Source organism: Megascapheus bottae, chromosome 17, assembly GCF_031878675.1.
Source record: "Megascapheus bottae isolate mThoBot1 chromosome 17, mThoBot2.hap1, whole genome shotgun sequence".
Taxonomy (NCBI): domain Eukaryota; kingdom Metazoa; phylum Chordata; class Mammalia; order Rodentia; family Geomyidae; genus Megascapheus; species Megascapheus bottae.
Genome location: NC_143525.1, coordinates 27,427,905 through 27,450,354, shown reverse-complemented (window position 1 = coordinate 27,450,354; position 22,450 = coordinate 27,427,905). Strand labels below are relative to the sequence as shown.

At 44.1% G+C, this 22,450-nt stretch overlaps 1 protein-coding gene across 2 annotated transcripts in view; it reads right to left on the bottom strand.

The window, feature by feature from the left end:
• Positions 1-674: 674 nt before the first annotated feature.
• The window catches only part of Prpf8 (pre-mRNA processing factor 8), a 34,285-nt gene continuing 12,509 nt past the window's right edge, over positions 675-22,450 (bottom strand). For both annotated transcript variants that reach the window (XM_090350455.1, XM_090350454.1), the window contains exons 15-43: positions 22,029-22,225; positions 21,692-21,898; positions 21,399-21,562; positions 21,139-21,265; positions 20,827-21,019; positions 19,814-20,001; positions 19,409-19,647; positions 19,065-19,211; positions 18,687-18,897; positions 18,102-18,218; positions 12,938-13,185; positions 12,640-12,819; positions 11,180-11,315; positions 10,907-11,076; positions 10,626-10,755; positions 10,366-10,512; positions 10,018-10,178; positions 9,411-9,602; positions 8,706-8,943; positions 8,434-8,562; positions 6,304-6,417; positions 6,049-6,222; positions 5,350-5,543; positions 2,866-3,105; positions 2,642-2,783; positions 1,719-1,859; positions 1,470-1,609; positions 1,168-1,370; positions 675-1,004 (exon numbers count right to left, since the gene is read on the bottom strand). In XM_090350455.1, coding sequence (XP_090206581.1) covers positions 850-1,004; positions 1,168-1,370; positions 1,470-1,609; positions 1,719-1,859; positions 2,642-2,783; positions 2,866-3,105; positions 5,350-5,543; positions 6,049-6,222; positions 6,304-6,417; positions 8,434-8,562; positions 8,706-8,943; positions 9,411-9,602; positions 10,018-10,178; positions 10,366-10,512; positions 10,626-10,755; positions 10,907-11,076; positions 11,180-11,315; positions 12,640-12,819; positions 12,938-13,185; positions 18,102-18,218; positions 18,687-18,897; positions 19,065-19,211; positions 19,409-19,647; positions 19,814-20,001; positions 20,827-21,019; positions 21,139-21,265; positions 21,399-21,562; positions 21,692-21,898; positions 22,029-22,225 — 5,024 coding nt within the window. In that variant the 3' untranslated portion in view covers positions 675-849. The remainder of the gene's footprint in view (positions 1,005-1,167; positions 1,371-1,469; positions 1,610-1,718; positions 1,860-2,641; positions 2,784-2,865; positions 3,106-5,349; positions 5,544-6,048; positions 6,223-6,303; positions 6,418-8,433; positions 8,563-8,705; positions 8,944-9,410; positions 9,603-10,017; positions 10,179-10,365; positions 10,513-10,625; positions 10,756-10,906; positions 11,077-11,179; positions 11,316-12,639; positions 12,820-12,937; positions 13,186-18,101; positions 18,219-18,686; positions 18,898-19,064; positions 19,212-19,408; positions 19,648-19,813; positions 20,002-20,826; positions 21,020-21,138; positions 21,266-21,398; positions 21,563-21,691; positions 21,899-22,028; positions 22,226-22,450) is intronic.

Here is a 22,450-nt window from a genome sequence, read left to right as displayed (position 1 = left end):
GACTGGCCCAGAGAAAATGTGCGACCCTGATTCGAATAGGAAAGCAGTATAAGGATTTGGGGTGGTTCCTGGTAGAGGGCTGCCTAGCAAGAGTAAAGCTTGAGGGGCTGGGAATGTGGCTTAGTGGTAGAGTGCTTGCCTAACATGAATGAAGCCCTGGGTTCCATTTCTTAGTACCACAAACAGAAAAAGTCGCAAGTGGTGCTGTGTGGCTCACGTGGTAGAGCACTAGCCTTGTGCACAGAGAGTCTTAGGGACAGTGCCCAAGCCTGAGTTCAAGCCCCACAACTGGGGGGGGGGGGGGAGAGTAAAGCTGAATTCAAAGCCCCAGTACACCTGAAGGGAGGAGGGAGAAGCACTAGGCCAGACAATACAGCCCAAACTAGACTCATAAAATTTCAGCTGCTTCAAGCGATGTTGACAATGGGGGATGTGCATGTACTCTGCATTGAGAAAGCAGCAAATGTGGTCAAGGCAGCAGAGGGTGAAGGCCAACCACATTTTGGTACCGAGTCTAAGCGACCTTGAACCTCCAAGTCCTGAACAGAGGGAATATATTAATACCCCATGTCAAGACCGAGCACAGCACTCTGGTGTCAACAGCTGTCTCAGACCAGCCCCCTGACCTATCTACATGCAGAATCTGAGTTTAGGGGGAAAAAAAAATCCCAAACTACCCCATTTATACAAAATTTATTATTATTTTGTTCAGGATCACAAGCTATCAACAACACAAGCACAAAACAGGGAAAGAGGGCCAAGCTGCTGAATGTCACCAGCTTGTCTGTGGGCTGGGAAAGGAAGCTCCAGCCTTTGGGGACTCTGAAGCAGGAGGGGTTGAGGAAAACACTAGGCATAGAGGTCTTCACGGTCTGCAGAATAGACTTCACCCTCCTGCAAGAGCGCAAAGTTGAGGAAATGGGAGGGTCTGTGCACCTCATGGTAGAACTCTTTGGGGTTTGCCAGCTGCAGCTCATACTTCATGTTGGGATCATGACGGACACCTTAGGGGAGAGGGAAACATCAAATGTTAACAAGGGTCGTCGCCTGCCTCACCAAGCATTTCCAAGGCAGAATCAGGCCCCAAGTGCTAAGGGTCTAAGTCTCACCGATCACTAATCCCCCCATCTGTGCTGAAATCACACAAACACACTACTCACTACTTACCCATAAAGTTGTAGTTCCATGAGGACTGGGCTGGAACCATGAAGAAGCCAAGGAAGCGATCAGACAGCAGCATCTGGACCCTCTCATAATGTGAGGGCAGATAACCTTTGGGGTTGTTGCCTTTGTCTGTGTTCTGGCGGCCCCACTCATAGCCACTAGGAGTCAGCTTATAGGCTGTCAGCGTGCAGGAGCCTGGCGTGAAGCTGGGGAGGCATAAAGACAGGAGTGAGACAGGCTACCATTTTGGACCCTGGCACGCACTGTCTTCTCCATCATACTTCTTCCAGAGGACCCACACCTACCTGCAGGTGATGATTATGGTCTTCTCACCATCCCAAGATGGGTTGTCAGCCATGATCTTGGCATGGGTGGTGACATCCTGGGGAGATAGCTGGGGGGATTCATTGGGCTGTGTGTGGATCCAACCTAAGGGTTCCATCTCCTACAGGCAAAGAGGAATAAAATAATGATCTTCAGTAATAATAATAAAATTACTACTTTCCCACTACCTCATCTATAGCAGGAAGCCTCCCAAGCTCTGTCACACTAACCTTCAGATACTCATGCTGGGGCAGCTGGCTAGGCAAGTGCACAGTCTGGTGAGTGCCCCATTGTGGTACCATCACGATACAGCGGATTTCCTTTACCTGGGGGTTATCTGGTGGGCTCACCCCATACAGGTATCCAGCAATCTGAAGATAAGGGAGGCAAGAAACATTCTTAGTATCAGCCCACAGTATTAAGGTATGTCAGTTTGGATTTCATCCACTAACAAGAATAAGAATGAATTTTCTCAAATACAAGCAGAAAGCCCTGCATCAGAATCACCTGGACTTCAATCACTGTCCCCACCAGTATCTCCTGGGTATGCTCTTTTCAGTAAGTATTGCGTATCCATAAGCATACAGCTCAATGAATACTAAATACTACATCAGAAAAAACAGGACTACATGGGGTTCGAATTTAGGTGTAGGTGTAGGTGTAGGTGTGTGTGTGCGCGCATGCACATACATATGCAAGGGATTGAATCCTCATGAAAGCTGGGCAAACATTCTACCACCAAGCTACACATCCCAGATTGGTATGTTAAGTTTGATACTAACAGAGGAACCATCTACTACCAAGTTACTCATATGATATTAACAATCTTCAAATTTGTCAGTCTGAAAGCCACAAAATGGTGTTTCATAAAATACAAAATCCTTGTTTACTAATAATCACCTTTTCATACTATATTCGTCATTTTCAGTTCCTTCACTGAGCTACCTTTTATCTCTTCAAAGGGGACCATTGTTTAAGTCCCAGTACTGTTACAAAAAAACAAAAACAAAAACAAAACCCTTCCTGCTACTGTGGCTATCCTTTTCTAGTTATTCATTCATGAATCTTCAAACATCTCATGTTCTGGGAATTACAGGTAAGTTTGAGGCATATGACATATGTGTACAATTATGGCCTCGTTAAACAGACTCACTTGAGCACGAAGGTCAGATATGCAGATGAACTTCTTAAGCACATTCTTTGGAAGGATGTAAGTATAACCAGTCTCCTTGATGTCATCAGATGAAACATAAATGTGATTGGTCCGTAAGTGCAGATTGGCAGCAGAGATGGCCCTATAAAACAGAGAATGTCAGGATCTTTCAACACTATCAGCAAACAAACTGTGCATCACTGCCCTCTTGCTCTTCACAGTACCTGACCCTCCATTCAGTCTTAGATGAGAAGGTCTGGGTCTCATAGTTGCTGGTAGTAGAGGTGATAATCTCATCACCATGTTTGTTGACAGTGCGAGTCTGGGTTGCAGTCAGCTGTGACTGTTCCTTGGTCTGCTTCTCAATCTCAGCTATCTGTTGCCTCTGCTGTGATGGAGCTGAGATTTCCATGCCCAGGATGATGTCTCGGATTTCTGACTGTGTCAGGGATGCCACATTCACACTGTGGGGACAGTCTGAGTTACAACAGATCCTTTCCCCTAATCACTTGTGCCTTAATATCAAGGATATAACTTGTTTTGTTATTTTTATTTTTTGCCAGTCCTGGGGCCAGAACTCAGGGCCTGAGCACTGTCCTTGAACTTTCTAAAAGCTAGGACTCTACCACTTGAGCCATGGCACCACTTCTGGCTTTTTCTGTGTATATGGTACCGAGGAATCGAACTTTGGGTTTTGTGCATGCGAGGCGAGTACAACTAGGCTACACTCCTTGCCAAGGATAGAACTTGTGAACAGGGCAGAACACACTATCCCAGATAGTTCTCAAATGACACAAAACAATTCTCAAAAATGAAAATGCTAGCCAGGTACAATGGCTCACATTTATAATCCTAGTTACTCAGGAAGCTGAGATCTCAGAATCAGGGATCAAAGCCAGCCCAGGCACTCAAGACCCTGAGTGACTCTTAACTCTAATTAACCACTAGAAAACCAGAAGTGGTGCTCTGGCTCAGGAGGTAGGATGGTAGCCTTGAGCTGAAGAACTCAGGGACAGTGCCCAGGCCCAGAGTTCAAGCCCCACAACCGGAAGAAAAAAAGAAAAAAGAAATGCTAGCCTATATATGTGATTCAGGTGACAGTACATGCCTGGAGAGTTCAAATGCCAGTACCCAAAAGGGAAACACACACACACATGTGTATGTATTTCAAGCCAGGCATGGTAGCATATGATTGTAATTCCAGCAATCAGAAGGTTGAGTAGGAGTATTATAAATTCAAGGCAGCTTGGACCACATAGTAAAACTCTGTTGCAAAAAACCCTGTCACTGATGGCTGGTGCCTATAAGCCCAGCTACTTTAGGAGGCCAAGATCTGAAGATCATAGTTCAAAGCTAGGGACAGTACCAGGCCCTGAGTTCAAGCCCTTTGACCAACAAAAACTATAGATAAGCTAAGTTCACACCTGTTCATCCTAGCTACTCATGAGGCTGAGATCTGAGAACTGCAGTTGGAAGTAAGCCCAGCAGGGGTATGTTCATAAGATTCATCTATTATTAGTCACCAAAAAAGTCAGAAGTAGTAAGAGGTAGAGTGCTAGCTTGGGCAAAAGAGTTCAAGTCCCAAATCAGCACCAATAACAAAAATAAAATGAACAAAAATCAGAGCCAGGGGCGGGGAGTTTGACCTAGTGGTACAGTGATTACCTAGCATGCACGAAGACCCAGGTTTCATTCCTTGGTACTACATACATAGAAAAAAAGCCGGAACTGGTGCTGAGGTTCAAGTGGTAGAGCTCTAGCCTTGAGAAAGTCCAAGGACAGTGCTCAGGCCCTGAGCTCAAGCCCAGGAGTGGAAGAAAAAAAAAAAAATCAGAGCCATGAGCCCAGCAGCTCATGCCTATAATTGTAGCTACTCAAGAGGCTGAGATCTGAGGATCACAGTTCAAAGCCAGCCTGGGGAAAAAAGTCTGTGTGAGTCTTATCTCCAATTAACCACCAGAAAACTGGAAATAACACTGTGGCTCAAAGTGGTAGAGTGGTAGCCTTGAGCTGAAGAGCTCAGGGACAGCACCCAGGCCTAGAACCCAGGACCACAAAAAAAAAAAAACACAAAAAAGAAGGAGGAGGAAGGAAGGAAATATCCTGGGGCCAGTATGGCCTAGAAGTAGAGTGCTTGTCTAGCATGCATAAAGCCCGTACCACATACACAGAAAAAGCCAGAAGTGGTACTGTGTGGTTCAAGTGGTACAGCAGTAGCCTTGAGAAAGCCTGACAATGCCTAGGCCCTGAGTTCAAGCCCCAGGACGAAAGAAAGAAATAAAGAAATAAAGAAATAAAGAAATAAAGAAATAAAGAAAGAAAGAAAGAAAGAAAGAAAGAGAGAAAGAGAGGAAGAGAGAGAGAGAGAGAGAGAGAAAGAAGGAAAGAGAGAGAGAGAGAGAAAGAGAAAGAAAGAAAGAAAGAAAGAAAGAAAGAAAGAAAGAAAGAAAGAAAGAAAGAAAGAAAGGAAAGAAAGGAGGGAGGGAGGGAAGAAGGAAAAGAAAGATCCTGCTCAGAATGGCAAGAATACCTTCATGAAAAGCAATGGCCAAGAGACTGGGTGCTGTCTACATTATCTGAAAATACTGTCTACCTTTTTTGGCATCTCTAAGATTATTTCTTGAAAAATTCGTAGGACTAAATGCTAAGCTTAGATGCACTTTGCCCTTTGGGGATCTCCTACATGCTTCCCCACCATCACTGCTCACTTGTTTTTCTTGCCGTAGTCAGCCAAGATAAGATCCTTGAGCTGCACCTCCACCTTGATCCACTCCTCATCAGTCAGGGTAGGCCAGATGTGGTGGGGTTCTGTAATAGTAGTTTTGTCTGGCTTTAGAATCACCTTTGCACGGTCATTATTCACATGTAGGGCCCGCAGAATCAGGATGAGACGGGAGAAAGCCTGAAAAAGATTTCAAAGTGTCAAGAAGTCAACCACTTCAAGATCTTCCATCTTTCTGTATTGTTCCAGAAAACTCAAGAATTGACTTCAAACTCTAGGATCCTAATCCCTCTCATGGCGACAGTTTCTTCCCATCTATGTATCAAAAATTTGAAAATGGCACCGGGTGTGGTGGCTCAGGCCTAGGTACTCAGGAGGCTGAGATCTGAGGATGCGGTTCAAAGCCAGCCTGACACTAAGGAACCTGAGGCTCATTTCCAATTAATCTCCAGGAAAAGGGGAAGTAGGGCTGTGGCTTAGGGGTAGGATGGTAGCCTTAAGCTGAAGAGGTCAGGGACAGTGGCCAGGCCCAGGGTTTAAGTCCCATGACCCACAAAAAAAAAAAAAAAAAAAAAAAGTTGAAAATCGCCTCATTAAATGGCTTGTGGGGAAACCTAAGGCATAGGATCTTCTACTGACACTAAATGCACTCCTTCAGGGACACCCTCTTGAAGTGACATATTACCGTGTAAGATGAAATAGTCTTGAGCCAGTCATCATAGAGGTTGAAGAGAACCATCTGGGGCTCTGTAGCCTTAAGGATGAGATCCCCAAACTTTTCCACTTTGAGACAAGCCTGGAAGGGGAGCTGGAGCTCTGATCCTTTGATCACAATGTTGGGGAAGTCCAGTAAGTGTACCTAAGACAAGACAAGTCTAAGATTAGAAATGGAACCTGAACACCTCAGACTTCTTCCCTCATATCTCAACTGCCCTTTTACCTCCAATGGATCTAACATGCCCTTCCTGGTGACAATAATCTGCTTGGGCTGTTCCTCCACAGGCAGCGATCGGATCAGGGCAGCCACTTCTTCAGCTGTCTTCCATTTAGCCAACTAAAAACCAAGAGAGAAGAATATTGAGCCTACTCTCCCAGAACTAGAACATAAGATTCCTAGTCTCCAAATAAACTATGCTCCTGATAAACACTGGTATTAAATGAGACGCTTACAAAGTAGAAAAAGTATCAGCCTTTTACAGAGGGGCTTCTCACTAAATAATCTGGGGGGTGAGTGGCTTACACTTGTAATACTAGCTACTCAGGAAGCTAAGATCTAAGGATCACAGTTCAAAGCTGGGACTGGTTTCAATTCCTTAGTACCACATAAACAGAAAAGGCCAGAACTGGTGCTGTGGGCTCAAGTGGTAGAGCAAAAGAAACTAGTCTTGAGCAAAAGAAACTTAGAGACAGTGCCCAGGACCTGAGTTCAAGGTCCAGGACTGGCAAAAAAAAAAAAAACAGCACAAAGGCTGAGCACCAAAGCCAGCCTGGGCACTAAAAAATAAAAAGTCCGTGAGACTCTTATCTCCAGTTAATCACCAAAAGTGGTGCTGTGGTTCATGGTGGTAGGGTGGTAACTTTGCACAAAAGAAGCTCAGGAACAGTACCCAAGCCCTAAGTTCAAGCCCCAGGACTGGGTAGGGGGGAGCTACAGAGTAGATACAAAGATTAGGGTTTTAGAATAGTAGCTTCTTGATTTTTTTTTTTTTTCTTGCCAGTACTGGGGCTTGAACTCAGGGCCTGAGCACTGTCCTAGGGCTTTCTCAAGGCTAGCACTTTAATGTCTGAGCCACAGCACCACTTCCAGCTTTTCTAAGTTTGTGGTACCAAGGAATCAAACCCAGGTCTTCATGCAGGCTAGGCAAGCACTCTACCACTAGGCCAAACTCTCGGCCCCTAACTTCTGGACTTATTGCTAGAGGAAACATGCCATAAAGAAACTGGCTTGAGGCCGGGAGTTTGGCCTAGTGGTAGAGTGCTTGCCTAGCATGCACAAAGACCCGGGTTTGATTCCTCAATATCACATGCATAGAAAAAAGCCATAAATGGTGCTGAGGCTCAAGTGGTAGAACTCTAGCCTTGAGAAAGTCCAAGGACATTGCTCAGGCCCAGGAATGGCAAAACAAAAAACAAAAAACAAAAACAAAACACTCTTATCTATAATTAATCACTAAAAAACCTGAAGTGGGGCTGTGGCTGGGGGGGGGGGGGTAGTAGCCTTGAGCTGAAGAGCTCAGGGACAGCTCCTAGGCCCAGATTTCAAACCCCAAGATCCACCAAAAAAAAAAAAAAAAAAAAAGCTGGCTCAACTGAAATGCACATGTAACAAATGTCTAAGAAGCAAAAAAATAGATGTTCCCTTTAGAAATCAGTAGCCTGACCTGGATGCCAGTAACTATCCTCTGTAATCCTAGCTACTCAGGAGGCTGAGATCTGAGGATTACAGTCTGGAGCCAGCCCAGGCAAGAAAGTCCACAAAATCCTTCTCTCGGCGCCGGGAGCATGGCCTAGTGATAAAGTGCTTGCCTAGCACACACAAAGACACAGGTTCGATTCCTTAGTACCACATACACAGAAAAAGCCTGAAATGTCACTGTGGCTCAAGTGGCAGAGTGCTAGTCTTGAGCAAAAAGTATCCAAGCACAGTGCCCAGGCTTTGAATTCAAGCCCCACAGCTGGCAAAAAACAAAACAAAACAAAACAAAAAACCCAACACCTCTCCAACTAACCACCAAAAAGACAGACGTGGAACTGTGGCTCAGTGACAGAGTACTAGCCTTGGGCAAAAAACACTCAAGGACAGCTCCTAGACCCTGAGTTCAAGCTATTGGACTGGCAAAAAAAGAAAAAGTAACCAATTGCCCAATTAGCAATCAGAGATTCAGAAAGATCAGCCAGAATGTAATAAAGAGTCTCACATATTCTAGACCTCCTAAAAGAAAAGGGTAATATTCAAATGAGACATTATCTTTCAATAAACAGTAACTTTTTTCTCTCTCATTGTCCTCTTACACACCAAGATTTAGAGACAGCAAGATTCAATGGCCTCACCATAATTTAAGCTGCTCACCTGTCCTAAACGCTTCTGTCCAGCCCACACAGATGTGTGGATTATCTTGAGGAACAGTTGTCCTGTGCGTGGATTGAAGATGAAGATGGCTCCGTTGATAGGCTTGGTTGTCAAGTTCCCTTCAAAGGTCTAAAAAATGATCACATTAGTTAGCAAGACCTAGACATAACCATCTTGCTTTCATCCCAATCTCTACATACTACACACACTTCGTCTTATATACTCACAAAGGTGTTTGGACCCCCACCCCCCACACTGCTTCTAACACTCACCTTGTGTATTGTCACTCTGTAGACATTAGTGTCATCCACAAACCAGATAATCTGGTTGGAGAAGAGTTCACCATAGTTCTGAGAGGACAAATAAGGCTCAGTGGGCTCAGATGAATACAGCTGGAGTCCCTTGCGAATCCGTTCCCGTAATACATACAAGGCAGGATTTGCCTTCATGATTTTGGCCATGGCCTGCTGAATGAGGGGCTTGCTACCTGGGAACCAGTTTCCATAGGCACTGTGAAGATGGAGGGAGCAAGAACAAGGATAAGTATAGCTCTTCATAGGAAGACATACTTGGCTAGGTTAACATAACTGATGAATGTACATATGTACTAGGAAATGAGACTCAGAATAGGAAATCTCATCTCACCTGGGAAAATTACAAAAGATCTTTACCTTAAATTGAGAGCATTAAAATGTAAGCCAGGCTCTAGTGGCTTACACCAGTAATCCTAACTACTCAAGGAGACTGAGATCTGAGAATCAAGGCTCAAAGCCAGCTGTGTGAGTCTTATCTCCAATTAAACACTAGTAAAATTGGGAAGTGTCACTGTAGCTGAAGTGTTAGAAAGCTGGCCTTCAGCAAAAGAGCTCAGGAACAGCACCCAGGCCCTGAGTTCAAGCCCCATGACCACCACCAACAAGTATATAAAACTATATGTATAGTTAAAGGATATTATATGCTTCAAAACTCTAACTCACCTGTGCAGGTTATAAGCCAGGTCAATAGCAATGAGCACACCTGTGGGTGAAGGGTAAATACTCATGTTGTCCGTGGTATAATCCAGGAACTTAGCCCTGGCATAGCGCTCAATATCATGGGAATCATAGTCCCCCCAGCGCAGCTGGATGTCAATCCAATACTTCTGAGTGGTGGTGCTGTCCATCACATCCCTAAAAAGTGGAAAGAGGTTTCTTGAAAGCTACAAGTAAAACACGTCTTCAGAGCCACAAGAACCTCTAATCATGACATTGAAATCACGAAGCCATCCCCTCTGCCTCTTCTACCTCAGGATCAGTAGGTCTCATTAAGAGTATCATAGGCTACAGTGATAGCACAGGCTTCAAGCTTGAAAGAAAGTCAGGCAGGGAGTTAGGTGCAGTGACATATTTATAATCCTAGAACTTATGAAGATGAAATGGGGGGATCCTAAGTTCAAGTCCAGGCTGAGCTACATAGTGAGCCTCTCTCTATAAAAGCAAACAAAGGATAAAGAAAGATGAGAATAACACCTTCTTTAGTCCTGCTAGAAAAACAGTGTAATACCAAGTTACCTGGATGCTGAAAAGTAGGTTATAAATTACTTACTTGGAATCAGCCAGCAATGAAGGCCGGGAGACATTCCACTTATAGGAGGCAAACAGTAATATGTCTGCACAGGAAGAGTTCATCTTATAGGATTTTCGAGGATGGATTGTCTCCTTTTGCACAGTCTCAATTTCCAGTGCATCCAGTTCCTGGTCAAACACCTAAATGAGAAGATGGATAGGTGGTAACTTACTATGGAAATCCACTTAGGATGAGAGTGTAGACTTTAAGAGAAGCAAGCAATAGGAATCTCCATCATTATAGCATCCAAGGTAGATCTCTCATACTCAAAAGAGAAGGCTGACAGAACTCTTTTTCTGATACCCTCATCCGTCAATTCTAGCCTACCTGACACAAGTCCATAACAATGCTCTCGTGGATCTTCTGCCACAAGTGAGCTCGGAATATCTGGATGAGAGAGATCTTCAGTGTAGGGATCTTGCCATGCATGAAGATACCTGTCAGGTCCAACTGCACCTGAAAGCCTACATATACCTGCCAGGAGAGAGGGAATGTGTCACTAGAGATCAAGAGACTCTAGTTCTCAGGATATAATTAAGACATCTTTTTGTCTGTTTCCAGCTCCCTTGTCTAAGAACCATACTTACATTGGCTCGATTTATGGTTGGGGACCACCAAAGGGTGAATCTACGATTGGGAATCTGGTTCAATCCCGATCGCTGAGCATTAGTTAGTTTCTTCCACTTCATAGATTCTTCAAAGCCACTGGCCTTCTCCCTGGAAGAATCATGTGAGGTGAGATTCTATCAGAGCACTGTTGACTTTCAGGTGGTAGCTATCTGGGAAATACCAGATTAGACTAAAAAAAGCTCATAGGGATGAGCTCAGAGAACTGTAATAAGTTCCTGTAAGAGAGGAGAATCCTTACCAGAAAAGACCTTCCCAGGTAGGGAAGTAAGTGCCCTTGAAGAGTGTGTGCTCCAGAATTCCTTCTACACCTCCCAGGGCCTGGATCATGTCTGTACGGTAGTTGTTTAGGTTCCAGAGCTTTCCATCATGCCGCTGGTGTGTCCACCAGAAAGGATTCTGTTTTAAAACCTAATGGAAAACCAAGTATTGTCAGGCTTCTGCTCCAAGTTCCTAGGATGGTCGTTAAGTATTCCTCATTAGATAAAATTTCTCTACTACCCCTTTCACATACCTGGTACTGCTTAAAGTCTGTTCTGACACGCCAGCCCTTATCATAAGCCAATGTATGTCGGTCCTTCTGGAAAAGGGTATTGATTCGAGGAATGCCACGATCCCATGAATCTTCTAGATCTTCTAAAGTCAGTCGTCTGTCCAAAAAAACCCAAAAACTAAGGTCATAATACTCTCATGCAGCAAGATCATCATTCCACCCTGGATAAGGATAAGCAGGAACAGAAAAACCTAACTCCTTCTTTTAAAATATGGTATGTTTGGGAGGCCAGGAGTTTGGCCTAGTGGTAGAGTGCTTGCTTATTAGCACGCATGAAGATCGGGGTTTGATTCCTCAGTACTACATATATAGAAAAAAAAGCCAGAAATGATGCTGTGGCTCAAATGGTAGAGCACTAGCCTTGAGAAAAGCCCAAGGACAGTGCCCAGGCCCTGAGTTCAAGACAAAAAGGAAAAAAAAAAAATGGTGTGTTTGGGATTGGGAGTTTGGCCCTTTGGTAAAATGCTTGCCTAGCATGCATGAAGACCCAGTTCAATTCCTTAGTACCACATACATAGAAAAAAGGCAGAAATTGCCAGGCACCTATAATCCTAGCTACTCAGGAGGCTGATATCTGAGGATTGCGGTTCCAAGCCAGCCTGGGTACTAAAGAAGTGAGACTCATTTTTAATTAACTACCAGAAAACAGGAAGTGGGGCTGTGGCTCCAGGGGTAGTGTGGTAGCCTAGATCTGAAGAACTCAAGGACAGCACCCAGGCCCAGAGTTCAAGCCCCATGACCCCAAAAAATAAAGAAAGAAAAAAGAAAAACCCGGATGTGGTGCGGTGGCTCAAGTGGTAGAGCTCTAACCTTGAGAAAGCCCAAGGACAATGCTCAGGCCCGAGTGCAAGCCCCAGGACTGGCAAAAAAATAATTTTTTAAAAATGTTATGTTCTAGGGGCCTGGAGTTTGGCCTAGTGGTTAAAGTGCTTGCCTAGCATGCATGAAGACCCGGGTTCGATTCCTCGGTACCACATACATAGGAAAAAGCTGGAAGTGGTGCTGAGGCTCCAGTGGTAGAGCTCTAGCCTTGAGAAAGTCCAAGGACAGTGCTCAGGCCCTGAGCTCAAGCCCAGGACTGGCAAAAAAAAAAAAAAATGTTATGTTCTAGCCAGGTGCTGGTGGCTCATACCTGTTATCCTAGCTACTCAGAAGGGTGAGATGTGAGAACTGAAATTTGAAGCCAACATGAGCAGGAAAGTCCATGAGACTCATCTCCAATTAAGTACCAAAAATTCAGAAGTAGAGCTGTGGCTCAAGTGTTAAGAGACCTAACCTTGACTAAAAAAGCTCTAGGACAGCACTCAGGCTTTGATTTCAAGCCTCAGGACAGACACAAAATAAATAAATACAAGTAATATTCCGCCCATCACCTCCATACAAGACTCCTCACAGATTGTCATGGCTTCCCAGATGCCCACCTGTTCTGAGCAATGGCCTCTTGTCTCTTGAGTGCATATTCAGCCCAGACGCGCTGAGAGTCAATGAATTCACTCTCCCATGGCTGTATGTAGCGGTATAAGTTGGGAATCAACTGATCTTCTTCATGACTCATTCCTGAACGAAAGTGTGTAATACCTACATCTGTCTGCTTGGACCACCTGTTTTGGGCAACCAAGATAATAGAGAAAAGTAAAGCCTAAAAGTAAAGAAATAGCCTTTTACCCGAAAGGTCTAAACAATAGCATCTTACACTAGAGATTCTCAATGAAACCCTACCTGAGGTCAGATTGGGGGATAAGTACATGCCCCATGGAAAGCATGCCAAGTCCACCCAATTCCTTAGGAGTATAGAACACAACAGGAGGAAACCGACTTGGCATCTTGGAGTTCAGTCCAATCTTGATACGTGTCTGAATCTTATTCTCACACTTTACCAGCAAGTCTAGGAGTTCCTGGGTGTTTACAACAGCCTCTCGGAAGTATGTCATAAGACCGATGAGAGCTGTATTCCACTTATTCACAATCTAAAGTTGGTAGGAAAGAATAATTCCAAGTGAGTCATGGAGGAAAGGAAGGGGGATTCACAAGAAACTTGAGACTACAAGGATGGAAAGGTGACAAAAATTAGCAAGATTATAAAGAAAATGAAACCTTCATGTACTACTGGTAGCCATATAACATGGTGCAATTACTGAATACTAGAAGTTACTAGAAAATGTTACTGTATTACTGAGAAATTCTACCCATGTAAAATAAAAACATGTCCATGGGGCCAAAGCATGGCCCTGGGTTCGATTCCTCAATACCACATACACATAAAATGGCAGAAATAGTGCTGTGGCTCAAGTGGAAAGCCGAAGGACAGGGCCCAGGCCCTGAGTTCAAGCCTCAAGACTGGCACAAAAAAAAAAAAAAAAAAAAGGAAAAAAGGGGGAAAAAAGTCCACATAAAACCCTGTACAAGTCAGGTGGCAACGATCCTAATATTCAAGAGGCTGAGATCTGAGGATCACGGTTCAAAGCCAACATGGGCAAGAAAAGTCCGTAAGACTCTTACCTCTAGTTAACAACCAAAAGAACTGGAAGTAGGCTGGGTGCAATGGCTCAAACCTATAATGTAAATCTAGCTACTCAGAAGACTGAGAAATGAGGATCGTGGTTCAAAGCCAGCCCAGGCACTAAAAAGTCCTTGAGACCATTATCCCCAATTAATCACCAGAAAACCAGAAGTGGCACAGTCACTCCAGGGGTAGGGCATAGCCGTGGGCTGCACAGCTCAGAGACAACTAGGCCCAGAGTTCAAGCCCCAAGACTGATCCCAACAGGGGAAAAAAACAGTACCGCTGGCAGCAACAGGAGAGTATCAAGTGTGATGTTGGTCTAAACTACATACCAAACCTGAAGTCAACCTGGGCAGCATGGTGAGATCCTGTTTTAAAGGATTTGTCATAGGGCCGGGAGTTTGGCCTAGTAGTAGAGTGCTTGCCTAGCATGTACTAAGACCAGGGTTCAATTCCTCAGTACCACAGACATAGAAAAAAGCTAGAAGTGGTTTGTCACAAAGCAAACATACAAATCTATAAAAATCATAACAATAGCAAATTACCCATAATACCCAAAAAACAGAGGGGGAAAAAAATCCAAATGCTCATAGACTTACAAAGATGGAAACAGATGTGGTATATCTGTATGTTGGAATGTTACTAATCTATAAAAAGAACTGAAGCCACCAGTGGCTCATGCCTGTAATCCTCAGGAGGCTGACATCTGAGGATTATGGTTCAAAGCCAGTCCCATAAAGACAAAAAAAAAAGCCCAAAAGTCCATGAGACTTTTATTTTGCCAGTCCTGGGGCTTGAACTTAGGGTCTGGGAACTGTTCTTGAACACCTTCTGCTCAAGGCTAGTGTTCCTCCACCTGACTCACAGCACCACTTCTAGCTTTTTGTGTGTATGTAGTACCGAGGAATCAAACCCAGGGCTTCTTGTATACTAGGTGAGCATTCTACCACCAAGCCATGCTCCTGGTCCTGGCCCAGTAATTCTTTTTTTTGCCAGTCCTGGGCTTGAACTCAGGGGCCTGAGTGATGTCCTTGGGCTTTAAACTCAGGGGCCTGAGTGATGTCCTTGGGCTTTATCAAGGCTAGAGCTCTACCTCTTGTGCCACAGCACCACTTCCAGCTTTTTCTATGCATGTGGCCCAAGGAATCAAACCTGGGTTTTCATGCATGCTAGGCAAGCACTCTACCACTAGGCCAAACTCCCGGCCCCAGCCCAGTAATTTTTTTTCTCCCATATATTTTTTATTGTAATTAATAGAAGGGTTACATTATATTCACCAGATAGAAGGTGCATTACTTCACAAACATTGATACCCTTTCTCATGTCTTGGTCCCCATTTCCCTCCTCCCACCCTCAGTAATTTTTAAAAGAAATAAAAATAGGTACATTTTGAAGCCGGGCACTGTGGCTCATACCTGTTATCTTAGCTACTCAGGAGGCTGAGATCTAAGGATCTAGGTTCAAAACCAGCCTGGGCACAAAAGGACCTGAGATTCTCATCTCCAACTAACCTCTGGAAAAGGGAAGTGGGGGTTGGCTCAAGAGTAGGGCAATAGCCTTGAATTGAAGAGCTCAGGGACAGTACCCAGGCCAAGTTCAAACCCCATGACCCATGTTAAAAAAAAAGGGGGGGGGTACATTTGGAATGGGTCATGTCCTTCTAACTACAGTGGTTACAGCCTCTATTATACAGGCTCTGATTTCTCATCTGGTCCCTTTATGCCTACATTTTTTCCAAGGACAGTGGCCTCCTCTGGTCTGTTCCTTATCTTTCCTCTCCCATTATCTAAGATCCCAAGGGGGATGGCACCCTTGACCTTTAGTTGGACCTTAGAACTCTGAGACCAACACTATAATACTTTCTTCATCCTGTCATTAAGTAGCTGCATGCTTCTAGAATGATCACCCATATAATTACCACTACTTTCTCGGAACCCATCTGGAACCTCAACACATTTGTCTATCCCTCTCAGTTCCTTCAACAAGTGTTACCATACTGCATCCCAGTCATCGAGCCCACTATGTGCACTTTTAACTCCTTACTCCCAAGCAAGCAAAGCTGAAATTTTATGATCTCGTGTTAACTTCCTGCTAACCTCATTTGTATTCACTGCTATTCAGAACATGTTTCTATTAGATTCAAAGAATGTTTTGTTTTCCCTTTCTTTTTCTGTATTCTACCTGTACTGAACTTTCCTACTCAGCTTCTCTGCTTACTTTTGAGCTGCAAGCTACTCATTTAATTTAAATACCTTCAAGTTATTCTTATTCAAAATACCTGTCTTGACTTACAGCTCCCTCTAGGTGGCATCTAATTTGCTCTCACTCCAACTCTGGCAAATACAAAGTTCTTGCTGTATCACTCATCCCCCATAAAGCCTCCCATCTGGCTTCCATCACCACTATTTCTGAAACAGCTCTAAGGTCACCAATGACGTCCTAACTGGCAACTCCAATGGATACTTTTCAGTCCTTATCTAACTGAATGCTCTGAGGCAATTGACACTGTTAAGGACCCACTCCAATTCTGAACATGTGTTCCTGACATCCCAAAATACTGCAATTCTGGTTACACTGTTTCTCTGTCTGTTCACAGGTCCAAATCTGCTCTCTATTCTTCTCATTCTAATTTCCTTGGTGATAGCACCCTTTTTTTTCTTTTTGGTGCCAGTTCCAGGGCTAGAACTCTGTCTGAGCACTGTCCTTGGGCTTTCTCAAGGCTAGAGCTCTACCACTTGAGCCACAGTACCATTTCTGGCTTTTTTTTCTATGTATGTAATACTGAGGAATCAAATCCAGGTCCTCGTGCATGCTAGACAAGCACTCTATCACTAGGCTAAACTCCCGGCCCGCCACAATCAATTTTTTTTTTTTTTGTGCCAGTCGGGGGGCGTGAACTCAGGGCCTGAGCACTGTCCTTGGGCTTTTTCCTCAAAACTAGCACTCTGCCACTTGAGCCACAGCATCACTTCTGGCTTTTTCTATGTATGTGATACGGAGAAATTGAACCTGGGTCTTTGTGCATGCTAGGCAAGCACTCTACCACTAGGCCAAACTCCCAGCACCACAATCAATTTTTAATATAAAATACAGCCAGGTTCTGGTGGCTCAAACCTGTAATCCTAGATACGCAGGAAGCTGAAGTATAAGGATCATAGTTCAAAGCCAGACCATGAAAGAAAGGCCATGAGAATTTTATCTCTAACTGAGCAACAAAAAAGGAAGCAGAGCTATGCTAAAGTGGGAAAGCTTTGAACAAAAAGAGCTCAGGTCAATGAGGTCAAGTCCCAAGATTGGCACAATTAAAAACCTTTTTCAAAAAGGTAAGAAAATATGACCTTACTAGAAGCCCTAATAAAAATATATGAAGAATTCTGCATATGCTGCATAAAGATTTAGAAAAGTGAGAATGAAAGGGAAATATACCAAGTGAAATGCTAAGGTAAACCAGGGTGAAATAACCTTCTAACCATCAACAAATTTTCATATTATTTTTTCTTAATTCCAGCTGCCTTCAGCTAGGCCTCTGGAAATAACAAAAAAATAATAACTGCCTGACACTGGTGGCTCATGCCTATAATCTTAGCTACTCTGGAGGCTAAGATCATGTTTTGAAGCCAGCCCAGGCCGAAAAGTCTATGAGACTCTTATTTCCAATAAACTACTTGCAAAAAGCCAGAAGTGGCACTGTGGCTCAAGTGGTAGAGTGCTAGCCTTTAGCAAAAAAGAAACTCAGGGACAGAGCCCAAGCCTTGAGTTCAAGCCCCAGGACCAGCAAAAAAACAATGAAGGAAAGAAGGAACAAAGGGAAGAAGGGAAAAAGAAAGACTGAGAACCACATTTCATACTAATGGTTAAAATATGAGTTTTCTGACAAAAAGGAAACTGGGAAACTGATTACTTTTTGTTCAAATTAGAGATTCCAACTCGTATGTTTGCCTTTAGAATCATCATACTTTCAAAGATGCAAGTTTGGGCTGGGAGTCTGGCCTAGCGGTAGAGTACTTGTGTAGCATGCACAAAGATCCAGGTTCGATTCTTCAGTACCACGAGGAGCAGGGAGGAGGAACCAGAAGTGGTACTAGGGCTTAAGTGGTAGAGCTCTAGCCTTGAGAAACCCAAGGATAGCACTCAGGCCCTGAGTTTAAGCCCCAGGACAGGCAAAAAAAAAAAAAAAAAAAAAAAAAAAAAAGACATAAGTTTGAATCCCTACAGAGAATTCTCAAGGGCACTCCCTACTTCTGCCATGAAGTATGGACACAGGTATACTAAAAGCAAATCTGGGAAGAAAGGAGCTCAAATCAGTAGGGGAGTTGAAAGGGCTAAGAGATGAGCAGGGGATGTAGGATAAGTGAAGTCAGGGCTTAGGGCTTTCTGTACCTTTGTGAAGGTGGTAGATCCAGAAGCCATCAAAATCTGACGCACACGATTGTGGAAGCGCTGCATTGACTCGTCATCCACACGCAGGAAACACTGGGCTGTTCGCTCTTTGGTTACCTAAACCACAAGGTCAAATCTAATTTATCTCTGGGATTGCAACAGAAGCAAGGAACAACTGTGAGCACCACTAAGTTTCAATAGACTGCTAACACAATAAGCGGCTCAATGGACTGATTATGAAAAAGGATACCTATGGGGCCGAGAGTTTGGCCTAGTGGTTAAAGTGCTTGCCTAGCATGCATGAAGACCCAGGTTCGATTCCTTGGTACCACATACATAGAAAAAAGCTGGAGGTGGTGCTGAGGCTCAAGTGGTAGAGCTCTAGCCTTGAGAAAGTCCAAGGACAGTGCTCAGGCCTTGAGCCCAAGCCCAGGACTGGCAGGAAAAAAAAAAAAAAAAAAAAAAAGAAAAAGAATACCTATGGTTTCATTCCTTTTTTTTTGGATGCCTGTATTTCTCATCTCATTTACCACAGAAGTGGAGGGGAAAGGTAATGTTAGTCATACTGTCCTTTCTAGACTATACCTCATTCTGTAGGTTCCAGACTCCATCCTTGTGGGTGAACTCCTCATAGCTGGTACGGCATTTAGGCAGGATGCGGCACTCAAAACCACACATGTTGAACAACAGGTTGGGGTTATCTTTACTATACACAGACACAAAGCTGTTCTCCCATTGAACTGTGGTCACTGATCGTGGCAGACGGTTCTTGATGTCCCAGAAGACTGCTCGACCCCTGAATCCAGAGAACATATAGTCACATCAGTCCTCAGATACTTCCTGAATATCAAAGGTCAGACCAATGATATTCCCACCCCTTCATTCCCCCCACCAGAATACAAATTCCTAACTGCTTTCATGTCCCTCAGGCTGATATTCCTACTGGCCCAATGCAACACTCACAAATTGACATCATGCTTCATGAGACGCATGCGAGCATCTCGGGGCCAGCATTTCTTGTTATTATATCCAACAATGTTCTCATTGTTGGGATCAGGGTGTTCTGTCAAGTAACGCTGGATCAGGTCCCGAGCCTCATCTGCTGTGAATCTACAGAAAGAAATCATGTTGTTGATGAGTAAAACACTGACACCTTGTAGAAATTCTAGCTCCAGATATGAAAATTCCACTCCTCAAACCAAATTTCATTTCACTTTCAAGTCTGCCCAGAAGTCAAGATTTTAATAGCTGCTTTAGTATGTAGGATTGCTTCATCACAGAGAAATAAGTCTGAGCAAGTCTCTTACCTGAAGAAAATATGGATGCGATCGATGTATCTACAGAAGAGTCGGATGGGGTGGGCAGCCTCAGTGGCTATGTCTTGGAAACTGAGGAAGTCATTTGGCATCTGAGGGGGTCCAGCCATCTCACTGGCCCGGTGCAATCCCAACACAAGCAAATCCATCACTAAGCCATAGTACTGCACTATGAATGAGGCAAACTGCAGGCCTCTGATGATCCCATATGAATTTGTATGGTTCATGTCCTAAAAATAAAGAACCACAAATCTTCACAACCCATGGATGGCTATGACTTAGGTCATTTGAGGATCCAATCTCTTTTGTTCTCCTTTTACCAAATTCTAACTCTGTGGTCCAAGCAATCTCTTCCCCAACACAATTAATTACATGCTGCCTTGCCCTGGGACACACCTTATAGTTGATGACAACATTGTTCTTAGCTGTCATGTAGTCAGCTATGTTGTGGTCCACAATAAGTCGCAGTAATCTATTAAGTAGGGTCAAGTCAATCTTTTCATACATCTTCTCAAAGCGTGACTCCAGCATAACATTACACTCGCCCTCACTGGTCTCCCATACATCCTGCAGGTTATTGATACCTAAGAAATAGGCAAGACAGAGCGCCAGCAAGTTAGAAATTCCTTTTTTTGTTTTTTTTTTTTGGTCAGTTGTGGGGCTTGAACTCTAGGCCTGGGTGCTATCTCTGAGCTCTTTAGCTTAAGGCTACTACCCTACTCCTTGAGCCACAGTTTCATGCCTGGTTTTCTAGTTGTTAATGGGAAATAAGAATCTCCAGTTCCGGGGCTGGAAGTTTGGCCTAGTGGTAGAGTGCTTGCCTAGCATGCACAAAGACCCGGGTTCGATTCCTCAGTACCACATACATAGAAAAAAGCCAGAAATGGTGCTGAGGCTCAAGTGGTAGAGCTCTAGCCTTGAGAAAGTCCAAGGACAGTGCTCAGGCCCTGAGCTCAAGCCCAGGACTGGCAAAATAAATAAATAAATAAATAAATAAATAAAACCTCAAAGGTGAAGTTTAAAAAAAAAAAAAAGAATCTCCAGTTCCTTAGTGCCCGGGCTGGCTTTGAACAGCAATCCACAGATCTAAGTCTCTTGAATAGCTAGGATTACAGGTGTGAGTCACCACACCCGGCTAGAAATTCCCCTTATAGTGAGTGCCATTCTATAACTCAATTCCACTACCACGCATTCACTATTTCATATTGCTACCAAGTGCCAACGATGCTCAATTTAACATCAACATTATTGCGTTGTTACAAAAGAGTGGATTGATGATTCAGATGAGGGAAAAATTTTGATGCAGAACCCAACTGACGGACTCCTTTTCCCCACATCTTCAAAGGATAGAACCCAACTGACGGACTCCTTTTCCTCACATCTTCAAAGGATGATTCCAGAAGTTTTACCTTGACACCACTTGTAAACAAGCAATGGAGGTGGTTCTGTGTCAGCAGGCTTAATCCAAGGTGGGAAAAGGCGTCGCTTGTCTGCTTCATACCATAGATACTGGTCCAGGTAAGCATCAGTTATCTTTTCCAGTGGCTCCACATCATACACTGGTACTAGGTGGCTATAGAGGTCCATAAACTCAATGCCCACCTGTGAGATAAGGAAGTTGTCTCACATTAATCCAATAATCACCTGAGTAACTTGCCACCTTGGTGCCAAGAATAAATAGCCAATAGGCCAAAAGATAACTTAGGGTGCATCTCACTCACTTCCTTAAAGGCTCTCTGTGTGAGGAGGTGACGCTTGATGCGGGACAATGCCTCGTGGGGGTTGTCATAGGCTTGTTCAATCAGACCTAGTTCCTCCCTCTGTGACTGGTTCAACCGAGACTTGACACTAACAAAGTAATAGAAAGGTGAATGAAAAAACCAAGAGGACACCAAAGTCAGAAAGAATGAAGGCTAAACTTTTCTTTGGACTCTTGACAATAAAAATAATTCCTCTATTACCCATGTAGCCTACTTCTTACCTATAAGCTTCCTTGAGTCGCTCCAGAGCCAAGATGAGCAACTTGGTATCATGCTTGTAGGAAAGTGGGGGGAAAGGGATGGGAGAGAATCTACGACTTTCCAACCAATGTACAGTGGTGGTATACACGGCTACTGCTTCCTCTGCTGTGATGTAAGGCCCATCCTGCAAGAAGGACATACATGTAATTAGTCTCTCCCTAAAGTCCAAACCCAGGACAAGACATGGTCCCAACTCTTGTGATCCACTCTCCTGACCAACCCCCAATATCCTGCCTTAGGTACTCTAACCAACCTTCAGGTAATTGTGCTGCCGCTCCTGTTCTGCCTTCAGGTAGAGCCGGGTGAGGCGGCCCAAGTTCTTTTTGCAAACAGTCTTGTCTACAGTGGCCCCACGACGAATCCGTTCTCTGTTGTAATGAGCAGTGTTAGTCCACCAGTCAGCCTTGGCCTTCACATATCGAAGGATCATATTCTCTATGGGTGTTGGCAGCCCTGGGACCTGAACATACAAGTGCAATGAGAAAATGATAGATGTGATAAAATCCAGGCTGCCTTTAAGGGCATGGCGTGGTAACCCTAATCCCAGAAAGAAGATGGTCGTGACTCCATTGAGGTGGGGACAAGCCTACCTTCCAGGGAATGTTTGCCTTCCAGCAGCGCCAAGCTTCACTGAGGTGCTGCAGAATGGTTCGGGCCTTGTTCTGTTTGATGCCCTCAGGCATCATGTCCAGAATATCATGCATCACAGCTGCCCTAAGTTCGAGGTCAAAATGGGACTCTACTCGCTGCTTTGTCACTGTCTTTGCTACCCCCTTTGAATGTCGGCCTAGAAGTAAGGAATGACCCATGGTGATGAAATCAGTAAATATGAACAAAGCATCTCAACACCTAACACATGTAAAAAGACAAGCTATCTCATATTCACAACTATACTTGTGAGAAATTTCCATTCCTGCAAATGCTTGATAGCCTCAAAATTCCTGAGAAAAAGAAACAGAGGGGCCGGGAGTGTGGCCTAGTGGTAGAGTGCTCACCTAGCATGCACGAAGCC